This window comes from Mastigoproctus giganteus, chromosome 13 (assembly GCF_048544385.1).
Source record: "Mastigoproctus giganteus isolate SK-2022 chromosome 13, ASM4854438v1, whole genome shotgun sequence".
NCBI classification, from domain to species: domain Eukaryota; kingdom Metazoa; phylum Arthropoda; class Arachnida; order Uropygi; family Thelyphonidae; genus Mastigoproctus; species Mastigoproctus giganteus.
In genome coordinates, this window is record NC_143587.1 from 133,820,497 (window position 1) to 133,837,509 (window position 17,013).

General features: G+C 38.2%; 1 protein-coding gene across 1 annotated transcript in view; it reads left to right on the forward strand.

Moving 5' to 3' along the window:
• The window catches only part of LOC150076454 (H(+)/Cl(-) exchange transporter 7-like), a 474,124-nt gene that overhangs the window by 236,061 nt on the left and 221,050 nt on the right, over nucleotides 1-17,013 (forward strand). The window contains exon 10 of the mRNA XM_090387363.1: nucleotides 7,324-7,434. Coding sequence (XP_090243489.1) covers nucleotides 7,324-7,434 — 111 coding nt within the window. The remainder of the gene's footprint in view (nucleotides 1-7,323; nucleotides 7,435-17,013) is intronic.

Consider the following 17,013-nt stretch of genomic DNA (forward strand, 5'->3'; position numbering starts at 1 on the left):
GCTAATTATGAGAGCATCACTGGACTCAGGAGAGATTCTGTTATATTGGAAAAGTGCAAATGTATCTCCCATACATAAGGGTGGCTCTAAAAGTGAAGTGGGAAATTATCGACCTGTCAGTCTGACTTCAGTAGTAGGGAAAATCATGGAGGCAATCATCAAGGAATTCGGGGTCATTGGGATAGAAATGGAATTCTGAAGGTTATGTAGCATGGTTTTATAAAGGGAAAATCATGTTTAACAAATCTGGTTAGCTGTTTTGACAGGGTCAATCATGAGCTGGATTTAGGAAATAATTTTGACATTGTTTATTTAGATTTCAGCAAAGCATTTGACTGAGTCCCACATGAGTGGTTACTTTATAAGCTGGAACAGGTTGGAATCACAGGGAAAATCCTTAGATGCATAGCCTGATGGCTTCAGGACAGGAGGCAGAGGGTTGTGATAAATAGTTATTCCTCAGATTAGGTTAATGTAAGAAGTGGGGTTCCCCAAGGATCAGTATTAGGACCACTGTTGTTTTTAATTTTCTTAAGCGACATTGATGAAGGGATAGAGCACGTGACGTCTAAATTTTTGCAGATGATGTAAAGATTGGTAGAGTAGTTAATGATCACCTCCAAGCAGAGCTTCTTCAGAGTGACCTAGATAGCCTTCGGGGATGATCAGAAAAGTGGCAGCTATGCTTTAATCCAGCAAAGTGCATGGTCTTATACCTGGGGAACGGTAACCCCAAAATTACTTATACTACACTTGGTGGAGTTGAACTAAAGTAAGCAGTGGAAGAAAGGGTTTTGGGAGTTACGCTACAGTCAGACATGAAGTTCTCCAAGCATTGTAGACATTTTGTAAGGAAGGCCCATGGTGTCCTATTGATGTTTTTTCACATGACAGTAGAGTTAAGGATGTCATAATCCCATTATATAAGGCTTATGTTAGACCACACTTGGAATACTGCGTTTAAGTGTGGAGGTTGCACCTAAGAAAAGACATCAAGCTTCTTGAAATGGTTCAGAGACATGTAACTCACCACTTTGAATATGTGGGTTGCACATCTTGGAAACCAGGCACCTTAGAAGCGACTTGATTGAGGTGTTTAAGGCTCTGAGAGGCAATAGTAAAATGAATGAAGATAATTTTCACAGTTATAAATGATTAGTATTAGTATTAGTAACGGCCGTATGGTGCAAGAAAGCCTATGGCTTATGCTGCACCAGCCAAAAAAAAAAAAAAAAAAAAAAATCCGAACAAAACAATGATAAAAACAAAAATTAAATAAATAAATAAATAATAATAATTAATAAATAAATAAAAATAATAAAATGAAAATGAAATAAAAAAATAAATAAAAAGGAAATTAATCCTATCATCCTATGCACTTCCCTTACCCGAAAGTACTATCCAGATGACCTTTGAATTTCCCCAAACTGTCGGCCTCTACCACCCATGAAGGCAACTTATTCCAGTAATTTATAACTCGCTGGCTAAAATAAAACTTCCTGCAGTCCAATCTAAACATTTCCCCCCGTAACTTGAATTTATGTCCCCTAGTTCTAGCATCATTTATAATCTTGAAAATTTTGTCTTCATTCATTTTACTGATGCCTCTCAGAGCCTTAAATACCTCAGTCAAATCTCCTCTAAGGTGTCTAGTTTCCAAACTCTGCAACCCACATATTCGAAGTCTTTCTTCATAAGGACGCCCTTTTGCCGATCTCACCAGGCGAGTTACCCTTCTTTGCACCCTTTCAAGAAGCTCGATGTCTTTCTTTAGGTGCGGTCTCCATACTTGAACACAGTATTCCAAGTGTGGTCTAACATAAGCCTTATATAATGGGATTATCACGTCCCTATCTCTACTTGCAAAAGTTCGATAGATCATCAATAGGACACCATGGGCCTTCCTTGCAACCTGTTTACAATGCTCAGAGAATTTCATGTCTGACCGTATCGTAACACCCAAATCCCTTTCCTCCAGTACTGGGTTTAGTTGAACTCCACCAAGTGAATAAGTTATTTTGGTATTACTGTTTCCCAGGTGTAATACCTTACACTTTGTTGGATTAAAGCACAGCTGCCATTTTTCTGACCATTCTTGAAGTCTATCTAGGTCTCTCTGAAGAAGCTCAGCTTGACAGTGATCATTAACTACTCTACCAATTTTAACATCATCTGCAAATTTAGACATCACGCCCTCTATCCCTTCATCAATGTCGTTTATGAAAATTAAAAACAACAGTGGTCCTAATACTGATCCTTGGGGAACCCCACTTCTTACATCAACCCAATCTGAGGAATAGCCATTTATCACAACCCTCTGCCTCCTGCCCTGAAGCCATCCTTCTATCCATCTAAGGATTTTCCCAGTGATTCCAACCTGTTCCAGCTTATAAAGCAACTGCTCATGTGGGACTGAGTCAAAAGCTTTGCTGAAATTTAAATAAACAATGTCGAAATTATTCCCTAAATCCAGCTCGTGAGTGACCCTTTCAAAATAGCGAACCAGATTTGTTAAACATGATTTTCCCTTTATAAAACCATGCTACATAACCTTCAGAATTCCATTTCTATCCCAATGACCCCGAATTCCTTGATGATTGCCTCCATGATTTTCCCTACTACTGAAGTCAGACTGACAGGTCGATAATTTCCCACTTCACTTTTAGAGCCACCCTTATGTATGGGAGATACATTTGCACTTTTCCAATCCAAGGGAATCTCCCCAGAGTCTAGTGATGCTCGCATAACCAGCCTCAGTGGTTCAATGCACTCGCTTGCCCCCTCTCTCAAGATTATAGGGTATATTCCATCAACTCCAGGAGCCTTACTGGTCTGTAGGCTTGAAAGTTTTTTCATTAAATAATCTTGCGAAATTTCAATATCATTAATTACATATTTTTTATCTTCGTTCCCACAATTTCCCATTGCCACAAAAGGCTTTTCATTTGTAAATATCGATGCAAAATAACTGTTGAGTTCATCTGCAATGGCAGCTGGTGTATTTATTACTATCCCCTTTCCCTTACGTAAAGGTCCGATCTGGTTTGTCCTGCTCTTCTTGGCATTTATATATGTGAAGAATTCTTTATCCCCCCTCTTTGCTCTGTTTGCTAGTGATTTCTCATAAACTGCCTTTGCCTGTCGAACCTTTTCTGTGGCTCTATTACACATCACCTTGTAGCTGTTATAGGCTTCAGTACTTTTTATTGCTCTGTAACTTTTCCATGCCACCTTTTTCTGCTCAAGTAATGTGGCAACTTCACTATTCATCCAACTTGGAACCCTTCTCGTGGAGTATTTTTTTAATGGTATATACGCATTCAAGGCATCTGTGATTAATGTTTTAAAAGCGTACCACAGTTCAATTGTATTCATTCTCTGCGCGATATCTACCCAGTTAATAGAGGCCATGTAGTACCTTAAGGCATCATAATTTCCTTTTCTGAAATTAAAACCCATTCCTTTGCCTTTTACTTCTGCTACCTCTCTCGTCATCATCCACCGTAGAACTCCATGATCACTTCCTGCTACTGGTTCCTCTACTGTCAGCCCTGTTATGTCATCTGATTCATGTGTGATGATGAGGTCTAGAATATTCTTTTCTCTAGTACTTTCTCTGACATGTTGATAGAAATAGCAGTCATCTAGTTGATTTAAAAATTTTGTTCCCCATGTCGAGTTTTCTTCCCATTTACTCCAATCAATTAGAGGCAAATTGAAATCACCCATAATAAGATATTGACGCTTACCTGCCCATTCCATTTGCATGTAGAGGCTTTTGTCATAGTCTTCACAATCACCTGGTCTATAGATTACTCCTACTCGCATTGTACCTTTGTTTCCAACTATCTCACACCATACAGACTCTATACTAGCATGTGAAATGTCTGAATCCGGGAAAGCTATCGTCGCACTCAGGCTGCTTCTGATAAGAAGCATTACCCCACCACCCCTTCTATCTACTCTATCCTTCCTAAATACATTATACAAGCCGTACTGAAACTCATCATCCCCAATTTCCGGGTGGCACCACGTCTCTGTAAGCCCTATTATGTCCGCGTTACTTGTTTTAACCAGCAGTTCGAATTCGCTCATTTTATTGACGACACTTCTAACATTACTGTATAAACAATTAAGATTTACTGTTCTTGTATATTTAACAACCCTAACACAACCCTTGAAGTTTTTTAGGCTCTCTTCCCTGATATTAGCTACCCGCTCACGTGAAACGTCTTTGGCCCCAGAACATCTAGATAATACGTCCAGTTGGGGTAATAGATAAGAACTCTTAAGGTATGTGCAAGAGTTACATTGACCAATATTATCAGATAAACGCGTGTCAGTATTACCCACATCCCCCCTAACTAGCAGTTTCCCTGAGCCTTTAAGGTATCCTCAATAATACTGGCAAAAACTTTTGCACCACCTTTGTTTAAGTGTATCCCGTCTCTACAAAACAAATTCCTTCTACCTACAAGTGTGGGCCATGCTGATAGAAATTTACCCCCTAAAGCCTTGCAGATTCCTTCAAGTCTTGAGTTAATCCACAAGGCTCTTAACATATAATCCCTCCTATCGTGTCTGGGCAGAATTGCAGACACATAGACATTATGGCCTAGCTCGCGACATTTCCTCAGCATGGTCCTGTATTTTTCCAACAAATCGTCAGATCGTGTACGTTTAATATTATTTGTTCCCACATGAATAATAATATTTTCTTTACCCCCTTTAAAATCTGACAGTCTGTTTGTGACATCATCAATAGTTGCTCCCGGCAGACATACCCTGGTTCTGCTCCACCTATCTTTGTTACAAAAAATATTCCCCGTTTCCCTGACAATGGAGTCTCCTAATAAAACAATGTCCTTTTTAACCAGGGTAGTTTGCACTTGGTTTTTCTGTTTTGAGGCTCGAATCGGGTGTGCATCACTTGGTAGATTGCTGGAGTTTTGAGTCCCTGACGAGCTCCCAGAAGCATTATTTTCGAGGGCAAGCACTCGTTTTTTCAGGGATTCAAATTGTTCCACCAGTGCACCAAATTGTAATTTAAGATCGGTGCACTCCTTACATCTATCACAAAGAAAAGAATCCCCAGGTGAGGTAGGATTAGTCACCAGGTCGACCTTGGAAAACATTCCACAGGTTCCACAACGGATTAAATCATGACTCACCCGTAAATCGCCATCTGCTATTTCCGCGTGAGTCACGATACCCTGTGACGTGTTTAAGGCAGATCTCGTAACTACCATTATAAAATTAAATAAATATCAATGAAAGTAACTTTAAAAAATTATATCTATAATATTATTAAAATCAAACAGTTACAGGAAAACCTATAACAAAATAATCCAACAATATCTAAATAAATCAAATATTTAAAAGCACTATCCAAAAGTAAACCACTTAACTGAGGAGCCCTGTCTAAGCGCGTCCGTTCACCTCGAATGCCAACGTACGTATTAATTATAAAACTAGGGGCCATAAATTCAAGCTACAGGGAGAAAAGTTTGGAATAAGTTACCTACATGGGTGGTAGAGGCTGACAGTTTGAAATTCAGAGGTCAGGGGAATAGTTACCGATGGGAGAAGGGAAACGCATAGGTTGTCTATTTCATTTTCTCTTATTATTATTTATTAATTGTTTATTTTATTTTATTATTATTATTTATTTTTTTTTTTTTTTTTTTTTTGGCTGGTGCAGCATAAGGCTCAGGCTTCCTTGCACCATATGGCTAATATTAATACTAAAATAATTTAATTGCAGCTATGTATCTTCACTGTCCAGTATAGCCACATGTATATCAGATTCCTCAAAGATGCTTTAAATACCAAGAATATGGGCATTTATACATATCCTGTTGTTGTGCACAAGACTTCAAGGCGCCTCCGTAGCCAGGTGGGAAGGAGCAGCAGTGCGTAGCACACGCTTCTTGATTAGACCGGGGTTCGAGCCCGTCACCACCAAATACGGAGGATGCGGAAAGGTCATTCAGGGAATGACCACCGCATATCCCGGAGCAATATGGCCTTAGTTGCTAATGCTCCTAAAAAAAAAAACCAAATAACAAATAACAAGACTTCAAAATTAAGGGATATTCTAACAATATTCTGACTTCGAGCCGCATGGTAATATGGCTCAGTCAGAATACTTTCTGTGGAATCTGCCTTGCCTTTCCAGACACTACTATATATCTGAGCAGATTCCCCATGAATGCAGCGTATACACTGCTGAGTGGTAAGAAATTCAGCTAGCCTTGGATCATATAAGAACTTAGCAGTACTAGTGATATACACAAATTCTTCAAGTGCTTTATCAGTTATGAAGTACATTACTTATTGGTGATGCCATTTGTTCAAAGGATATTTTTGAAATTTAGATTGACCTGTGGAAAATGATATGGTCTGTGTGATATAAACTGAAGCCTTGAAAAATTTTGAAAGTTCTTTAGTTGATGACAAGTATTGAACACCTATCCATATGGTGGAAAATGGTTTTGATTTTTTATGGCATAGGGAGTTTAGACCATGATGTGTGAAAAATTGCATAGCCACTATATTATCATAACAAATAATATCCTATCCTCTTAGTAAGGAATTTTAAGGCTCGATGTAGTCTAAATTCATGTATCAGTTTTGGTACCCAGCTGTTCGTTCATCTTACCCTACTATACCTTACTCACCATAAGACCATATGGCTAGACAGACATTTGAAAAATTGTGGAGACCTGAAGGCAGTTCTGTTTATAATACAAGTTTTTACAGGTTTATTATGTTAACGTATTTTTGATAATTGCAATTAGTCTTTTATGTCTGCTATTTGAAAGCAAACCTGAGAGGAGATATCCAAACTGCAGTTTGAAAGACAGCAGATGTTTGTTATGTGAAATGTATGAATTAATTTATGTTCAGGGAGCTTCATTATCATCCATATAATTTTAATGTGTATCATTTGAAACATGAATTTTTTTTTAAATTTAATTTCAGAATTGTTACATGTAATCTTTCTCTTTTCATTGCTGCTTCTTGCAGAGGACAAGTTTTATATAAAAGAAATGCTAATGCAGTTTCTTAATGGCAATTGTTTTTTTTTTTCTTTTTTGACAGATGCTAAAGTTTTCTGTTTGTGCTGATTGTGTTTTTATTTATTTATTTTTTTCAAATAATCCAGTACCTTCATAGTAGCTTAAAAAATTAACATTAATTAGTAAATTGTTTCTTGATATACCTTTTATCTAATTTCATTAGATGTTAATTGATGCTGTACACACTCTGAAATAGTATAACCTATGAATTCAATACAAAATCAGTATTTTTTTCTTACAGTTCTTGTGTTCCATGATCTCAGCATTTACACTAAATTTAGTTCTAAGTGCATACCACTTGCATCCATTTGAGTTATCCTATCCTGGCTTGCTGAACTTTGGAAAATTTGAAGTATGTGCAAAATATTTTTGAAAATGTTATTTAAATACATTCCCCTTTCAGTTATATTTAGTAAAATTGTAATCTGAAGTCATTCATAGAGAATGGTAACTATTATTAATGTAATGACCTATTTACAATAAAATATTAATTACTTTAAAATAGCATAATGCATAACATAAACTTGTTATGTAATATGTATTATTGTGTATAACGTGAGAGTAGACTAGTGTTATTACTGTATTTAGGTATGTATTACTTTAGTGTAGCATTGGCAATTAAATTTAAATGTAAAATTAACATTACTGAGGAATGTGAAGAAAGAGTCTCGAGTTAGGATTAAATTTGAAAGTAGCTGCAATTCTGCTTGGACATGATGGGAAGGAGTACGTGATGAGAGCCTTTTCAATCAATTCAACCCTGGAGAGAGACTGCACAAGGCTCATGGGGTAGAATTTTTCTTAGCATGGTCTGTGCTTCTGAACAGAAGAGATTTTCTACAGAGATGGGATACACTTAAATAGAAAGGGTGTAAGAATATTTGCTGATGCTATCAAGGCAGTGTTATGTGGGTCAGAAAATTGCTAGCGTGGGGGATACATGGACTAACAAAACTGCAGGCAGAGGTGAAAGTAATTCTTCCACTGCTTATATTGGGACATGCAACAATCTGGAAAGCGAAGTGTTGGAGATTTCAAGTCCTGTTGGGAGTCCTCATGGATAAAGCAAATGGCTGTGTTAGAGCAACTATGAGTAAGAATGAGTGCATGTTCTAGGAGCATAGTAGATAAATTTGATGTACTGGTCGATCATCAAATGATTATATTGTGGTAATATCAGAGAGGTGGGGTTACTTAGATATAAGGGATGCAGAATTTAAATACGGGGGAGTACAGTGTATATAGAATGGACAGACAGGGCTGAAGGGGGGAAGGAATTAGTCTTTTAGTTAAGAAGCATAGCACATAAAATCAGAGGCAGTGCAATGTTGAGTCAGTTTTGTGTGATGTAAGCACTGGAAAAAAAAAATGAGGAGTGGATTATAGGCCAAATGACTATGATAGCTATAATGAATAATTATACAGAGAAATAGTGGGGCAGTAAATCAGAATATCTTATAGTGGAGAATTTTAACTTTCCAGATATTGACTCGGACTTGTGGGTTAGTCACTCGCACACTATCAAGATTTTTGTGGGTTTATTGAATAGCTGTTTCCTACAGTAGCATGTTAAGCAACAAGAGAGTGCAGTACTCTTGATCTGATTATAATTACCAGCAGTGATTCTTCATGCATTAAGAATCCGCAGATAAAAAGGAACACTTGGTGGCAGTGATCACAGTATATTGATGTGAGATTTACTTACAGAAGTAAGTACTATCAAGGGTAAAGGGAAGGTCTTTTCCTTTGGTAAAGGTGACTAGAGTGGTTTCTGACATTTTTTTGAATTATATGCAATGGGACCAACTGATGATGTTACCAACAGCAAATTCTCAATGTGAAGCAATCAGGTGAAGCAATTCTCAATGCGAAGTAATCATAGAAGCTACTAGGTTAATCTTACCAAATGAGAAATACTGTTCAGGGCTTAGACCTAAATGGACATCAGATAAACTGATGAGACACGTGACACAGAAGAAAAATGCATGGGATACATATAAATTATCAGGTGATAGAGAAGCCTATGGTAGATATAAACTTGCATGCAATCAAGTTACAAAGGAGGTTAGGCAAGCTCGGTCAGATTATGAAATGTATTTGGCAAAGGATGAAAAGAAAAACAACAGGGTGCTAAATGATTTTGTAATAACTGAGAAGAAAGTGGAAGAGAAATTTTTGAAGTTAAATGTAAAAAAAAAAGGCATATGGAGTGAATGGGTTGTATTCAGTTATCTTAAGAGAGGCAGCAAAGGAGATATGCAAACCCTTAGCCATAATTATGAGAGCACCTCGGGATACAGTGTGGACTGGAGATGTCTGAATGTATCCTCATTTCAAAGTGGGATCAAAGTGTGACATCAGTAATTACGAACCTGTTAGCTTAACATCTGTTTCAGGTAAAATAATGGAATCTCTGGTTAAAGAAGTAATGCATGACTATCTAGGTAGGAATGAGTTATATTTCAGTCACCACATGGATTTTGTTAACTGGTGATCTTGTCTGACCAATTTGATTGAATACTATGATGCAGAAACAAAGGAACTGGATGCAAAAAATAATTTGATATCATATGCTTGGATTTCAGGAAATCTTTTGATATTGTTGCACATAAAAGGCTGTTGTATGAATTGTTTGTTTGTTATTTGGTTTTTTAGGAGCATTAGAAACTAAGGCCGTATTGCTCCGGGGATATGCGGTGGTCATTCCCTGACCTTTCTGCATCCTCCATATTTGGTGGTCACGGGCTCGAACCCCTTTTTTCTAAATGTTGTAATAGAAAATCATTAAATTTATACTCCTGATATTATGAAACAATGGCAATAATCAAAGGGGAGGGAGAAATATCTATTTTACGCATTGCTACTAAAAATATATATTTAGTAATCTTTAAAAATTTATTTAAAAACAAAAATATAAATTTCGCAATGAAACTTGAATGTTTCTTACTAAAGTACAATGTGTTAGATAAAGACGTCCAACGAATGAGATATACTGTGATGCATGCGAAAGCTGCATTTTGATTCACCTAGAACTGTGAGTGTGAAGTCTGTTTCAGTTACTGTACAGTCGATGTGGCATTATCATATAGTCTTATAGAGAACGAGCATTCCGGTACTATTTTTTTTTTTTTTTTTAGCAATACACCACTGTGATACAGAGAAGAAAATAAGAACAACATTAAAGCTTATTGACAAACTTGATATAATCTAAACTATCAGGGGTAAAGGGAGAGGTTTTTGCTTTCGTAAGTGGTCTCAGACAGTTTTTAAATTCTGTACAATGAAACCAACTGATGATGTTACCAACAGCAAATTCTAAATGAGAGGCATTCAAGCAATTAATCGTGAAAGCTACTAGGCTTTTCATACCAATTGAGAAATACTGTTCAAGTTTTAGGACTAAATGAATGTCAGACGAACTAATGAGACTTGTGGCAGAGAAGAAAAATGCATGGGATGCATATAAATTATCAGGCAACACAGAAGCCTCTGGTAGATATAAGCTAGTCTGTTATCAAGTCACAAAGGAGGTTAGGCAAGTGAAGGCAAAGGATGCTAAGAAAACAGCAAAGACTTCTTTATGTATATAAACTCTAGAAGGAAGGGGATGAATCAGATTGGTCGACTTGATATTGATGGTTCGACTGTTGATAATCCTGCTCAGATAGCTGACAAACTGAATGAGCAGTGCATGCAGATCATGCAGTGCTGTGAATGATATACAGGAATTTAGTGAGTTAGGTGGGTCGGGAAACTGCTAGTTGGGGGGGGAGGCACATAGACTAAAAGGTTAACAGTGGCTGCAGGAAGTGGCAAAAGTGATTCTTGCACTGCTTCTATTAGAATGAGCAGCAGCATGGAAAGCAAGGCAGTGGAGATTTCCAGGACAGTTGGGAGTAATAGTGGAGCAAATAAATATATGGGCTGTGTTAGGGTAACTAAGTAGAAACAGGTGCGTGTATATTTGCATGTACACCAATCCTAGGAGTATAGTTAATAAATTTTATTAGCTTGAAGTGCTAGTCAAGATATCAGAGATGTGGTGTCGCACAGATATATCTAATTTTTCCCAAATTCCAATTCTGAATACTGCTTACAGTGCAGAATTGGAATTTGGGAAATGTGGGGTGTACAGAAAGGATAGACAGGGGTTATGCTGTTAGTTCAGAAACATAAAATATAAGGAAGTGCATCCAATTGATGTTGGTGGACAATGCAATGTTGAGTCTGTTTGGTGTGACATAAGCACTGGGAAGGGAAAAATGAGAGTAAGTGTGTGTTATAGGCCTGATGAGTATAATGAGCAATTGTCAGGAAATTAGAGAGGGGCCAGTAAATCAGAATGTCTTATTATTGGGGGATATTGACTGGAACTTTTGGTTGATCACGTGCACACTATCAAGACTTTTTTGGATGATTGTTTGAGAGGCAACCAGAGGGAGTAATACTCTTGATCTGATTATCCATGCATTAAGAATTATTTGCAGATAAAGGAACCACTGGGTGACAGTGATCACAATGTATCGATATGGGAATTACTTAAAGATGTAACTACCATCAAGTCCAAAGGGAAGTGCTTTTGATTTTCATTCCAACTAAGAAATACTGTTCAAGGTTCAGGCCTAAATGGATGTCAGATGAATTAACGAGGCTCGTAACAGAGAAGAAAAATGTATGGGATGCATATACATTATCAGGTGTCACAGAAGCATACGACAGATATAAGTTTGTCTGTAATCAAGTCACAAAGGAAGATAGGCAGGTGAAGGCAGATTACGAGAAATCTTCACCAAAGAATTCTTTACTTATGTAAACTCTAGAAGGAAAGGGATGAATCAGATTGGACCACTTAACACACATTTTTTTTTTATATAAAAACCTCAAACATGAGAGGTATTAGAATATATAGCACTTAGTACTGTGCTTGGGTTGGAGGTTGAGAAGACAAAAGAAGATATTAGACTTGAACTTCTGTAGACTGTAGACTAATTTTCAGAAATATGTATGAAGGAAGGTTGTTCCAGAAATCAGCAGTTGAATGAATAAACAAGGAATATGAAAAGTTGATTCTATGAGTTTGAAGTTGGACAGTAAATTGATGTTGGCTGGTGAGAGCCAGAGAGAGAGAGAGAGAGAGCGAGAATTATAGAAGCCAATTCAGAAGTGAACAGTGCCCATGGAAGTATCTGTAAAAAAAAGCATGCAGCAGAAACAGTACATCTATGAGACAGCGAGTGGAGAGAGAGAGAGAGAGACAGAGACTCTGTTAGAGAGGAGTCATTAATTAACTAACTGCCATCCTCTGGTGTTGTTGTTGTTATTTGGTTTTTAGGAGCATTAGCAACTTAGGCCATATTGCTCCGGGAATATGCGGTGTTCATTCCCTGACGTTTCCGCATCCTCCATATTTGGTGATCATGGGCTCGAAACTCAGTCTAATCAAGAAGCGTGTGCTACACACTGCTGCTCCTACCCATCTAGCTACGGAGGCACCGCCCTCTTCTGAATGGCATCTAGAAGCCTGAGAGAGGTTTTGGGGGCACCACCCGAGATGTGGGAACAATATTCCATATTAGGGTGGAATTGCGATTTGTACAGAGCGAACAGCTGTTTGGAAGAAAAGTAATGCCAAGAGTGAAAGAGAAAACAAGTTTTTTAGATGCAGAGGAAGCAATATTTGTAATGTATTTGTGCCAAGAGAGATTAGAAGTCAGGGTAATCCCCAAAAGAGATATATCAACTTGCCTAGAAATTGGAATGTCACCATTTGAGCAGAAGAATCCTTTTTGCGAAATATAAGACAAGACTGAGTTTAAGAAGGATTGAAATCAACTAAGTTGTCTTTGTCCCACTGGTGAATTACCTGGAGATCGGCATTTGAGAAGTTGATGCTGATTGAGCAAGGCAAGGTTTCTCAAAACGGAAAGTGGAATGCAAAGTGCTATCATCGGCAAAACTGTGGATCGGATTTCCAGATAGTGGAAGAAGGTCATTAATATACAAGAGGAAAAGATGGGGGTAAGAACTCAAACTTGGGGGACAGCAGCATTAGTGAAAAAGTTAAAGACAGAGAGCCATCTACCATCATCCTCAGTGAGCGATCAGAGAGAAAACTGGATAACCAGTTGCAAAAAACAGTTGGCAAACCATAAGATGGAAGCTTGTTTAGGAGACCTTTATGCCAAACGTGAATGAAAGCCTTTGAAATGTCAAGAGCAACTGCTTGTGTTACCCTGAACTTTTCCATTGAATTTGTCCAAAAATGGGTAACATAAGCCAGAATATCACCAGTGGATTGACACTGACGGAATCCACACTGGTGATCATTGATCAGACGGAAGGTTTCTAGGTAATTTAAGAGTTGGTGGTTAATTGATTTCCCCATTACTTTAAAAAGAGTAGAAGTAATTGCAATGGGACGATAATTTGATGGGAGGGATTTGTCACCCTTTTTAGGGTGACAAGTTGAGTGTAATAATGATTACACTCAACACCAACCATGCGATTAAATAAAATATTTTTACTGAAATTATATGTACAATGAATAATAAAAACTGATCAATAAGCGATAAAATAGTTAAAATATTTACAATAAATAAAATAATATGACTAAAATCCTTAAAATACCGGTAACCGTAGCTTTCGGAAGCGACAGCCTCCTTTCTCAACAGTATACTTCTGTTGTAAAGCACATCCTTAAGTAGCATTCACGGCACTCACACATGTGGTAGGCGCCTCCGTAGCCAGGTGGGAAGGAGCAGCAGTGCGTAGCACACGCTTCTTGATTAGACCGGGGTTTGAGCCCGTCACCACCAAATACGGAGGATGCGGACAGGTCAGGAAATGACCACCGCATATCCCGGAGCAATACGGCCTTAGTTGCTAATGCTCCTAAAAACCAAAAAACCAAGGAAAAAAAAAACACATGTGGTTCCACAGGAACACCATCGATATTCCTCACCTGCGCACTGGAACTGGAAATGGCTCGGGAGCATGCTATATGGAACCATATAGCACATTCCCGAGCTATACGTCCAAGGACAACAGCTTCAAGAAGGGGATGTGAACGCACACCCCTATCTCTATTAATAATGTTGTTGTTAGATAAACTAATTCACAAGCTCTCGAGCCACTTGCAGTCCCAGAACCCATGTGCACGGTCCACAATGACCGCATCTTCTGGGGAGATCTGATGTTGCTTCTCCCAAAAATGCTCCGCCACAGCAGACTTCCCATAATTCGCAGTCTTTGAACTTCCCATAATTCGCAGTCTCTTCCCAAGATGATCTTTGAACCGCCACCCCCGTTTCCCCAACATAACACTCCCACAATCCGGCCACCTAATCTCATAGACTACCCCACTACTAGCATCTTTTGTTATGGTGTCTTTAACTTGGGAAATCACCGTGTGCAACCTCCATCCCGGAAGCTGCACATAGCGAGTCTGGCACTCACGTAATGCTCGTGCAGTAAGGAATGTATGCAGTGGCAACTGGCGCGGACCGCTCACTAGAATTGGACTCCACCCCTCTAATGTATTTGTCCAAGACCCTCTGGGGTTAGCTGCATTTTCTGAGGTTTGCTGTGACCCTACTAATTTCCTTTTTCTGTCCTTGGGGGTACTGCACTGGGACCCAACCCTATCCAATAACCTGCCAATCTAGGCCAACCAACGGATTTCTCCGGATTTTTCCCTATACGTAGTGGCGTCTTGTAAAAGATCTAAGGCTTTCTTATGATAATCATATTTATCATAAGAAAGATTCAACAGATTTTTCCCTATATGTAGTGGCGTCCTGTAAAAGATCAAAAGCTATCAGGTAAAAGATCTAAGGTTATGGTATCAGAAAAGGATATTGCATATTTGGATTTGTAAGGTTACATGATGAGCTGAGAGATATCAGAAGACGAATTGGTTTCGCTTTGAAACATATTAATAGTGGTATAACTTCAGTTCATTTGTCACTGGTAATGAGATTAGTCTTGATAAAGTAACCAGATTTCATATACCTATAGGGCGGAGGCAAATCAGTAAATTTAATAAGTTACTAGAGGAGGCAGCGGTTGTAGATAATGATAATAGTGTTAATTTCATTCATAACTTGAGTGGTAAGCAACTAACCAAGGAACAGGAGGGAGTATTGAGCTTGGGTACTAAGTTCGGTCTGGTACATCCTAAACTTGGGTGGCTCTAAAAGTGAAGTTGGAAATTATCGACCTGTCAGTCTGACTTCAGTAGTAGGGAAAATCATGGAGGCAATGATCAAGGGTGGAATTCAGGATCATTTGGATCGAATTGAAATTCTCAAGGATACTCAGCATGGTTTTGTAAAGGGAAAATCATGTTTAACAAATTTGGTTCGCTATTTCGAAAGGGTCACTCACGAGCTGGATTTAGGGAGTAATTTCGACATTGTTTATTTAGATTTCGGCAAAGCTTTTGACTCAGTCCCACATGAGCGGTTGCTTTATAAGCTGGAACAGGTTGGAATCACTGGGAAAATCCTTAGATGGATAGAAGGATGGCTTCAGGGCAGGAGGCAGAGGGTTGTGATAAATGGCTATTCCTCAGATTGGGTTGATGTAAGAAGTGGGGTTCCCCAAGGATCAATATTAGGACCACTGTTGTTTTTAATTTTCATAAACGACATTGATGAAGGGATAGAGGGCGTGATGTCTAAATTTGCAGATGATGTTAAAATTGGTAGAGTAGTTAATGATCACTGTCAAGCTGAGCTTCTTCAGAGAGACCTAGATAGACTTCAGGAATGGTCAGAAAAATGGCAGCTGTGCTTTAATCCAGCAAAGTGTAAGGTATTACACCTGGGAAACAGTAATCCCAAAAAAACTTATTCACTTGGTGGAGTTCAACTAAACCCAGTACTGGAGGAAAGGGACTTGGGTGTTACTATACGGTCAGACATGAAATTCTCTGAGCATTGTAAACAGGTTGCAAGGAAGGCCCATGGAGTCCTATCGATGATCTATCGAACTTTTGCAAGTAGAGATAGGGACGTGATAATCCTATTATATAAGGCTTATGTTAGACCACACTTGGAATACTGTGTTCAAGTATGGAGACCACACCTAAAGAAAGACATTGAGCTTCTTGAAAGGGTGCAAAGAAAGGTAACTCGCCTGGTGAGATCGGCAAAAGGGCGTCCTTAGGAAGAAAGACTTCGAATATGTGGGTTGCAGAGTTTGGAAACTAGACACCTTAGAGGAGATTTGATTGAGGTGTTTAAGGCTCTGAGAGGCATCAGTAAAATGAATGAGGACAAAATTTTCAAGATTACAAATGATGCTAGAACTAGGGGACATAAATTCAAATTACGGGGGGAAATGTTAGATTGGACTGCAGGAAGTTTTATTTTAGCCAGCGAGTTATAAATTACTGGAATAAGTTGCCTTCATGGGTGGTAGAGGCCGACAGTTTTTGGGGAAATTCAAAGGTCATCTGGATAGTACTTTCGGGTAAGGGAAGCACATAGGATGATAGGTTTAATTTCCTTTTTATTTATTTTTTATTTTATTATTTTTTTTATTTATTAATTATTATTATTTTATTTTATTTTTTTGTTTTTATCATTGTTTTGTTCGGTTTTTTTTTTTTTTTTTTGGCTGGTGCAGCATAAGCCATAGGCTTTCTTGCACCGTGCAGCCGTTACTAATACTAAAACTAAAACCACCTATTGCGGAAATAGCCATGGGTATAGAAAAAGCTATTACTAAATTATCAGTGACACAGGCCAACGAAATACATATTAGAACTTCTGCTATTTTGAGTCAGACCAAGATGGCCCCTTCTAACCTTAGTTTTAGCCATAGAAGAGCGTTGAGAGAACTTAGACAGGATGACAAAATTGTGATCTTAACCGCTGATAAAGGCAGATCCACGGTAATATTGGATAAATATGATTATCATAAGAAA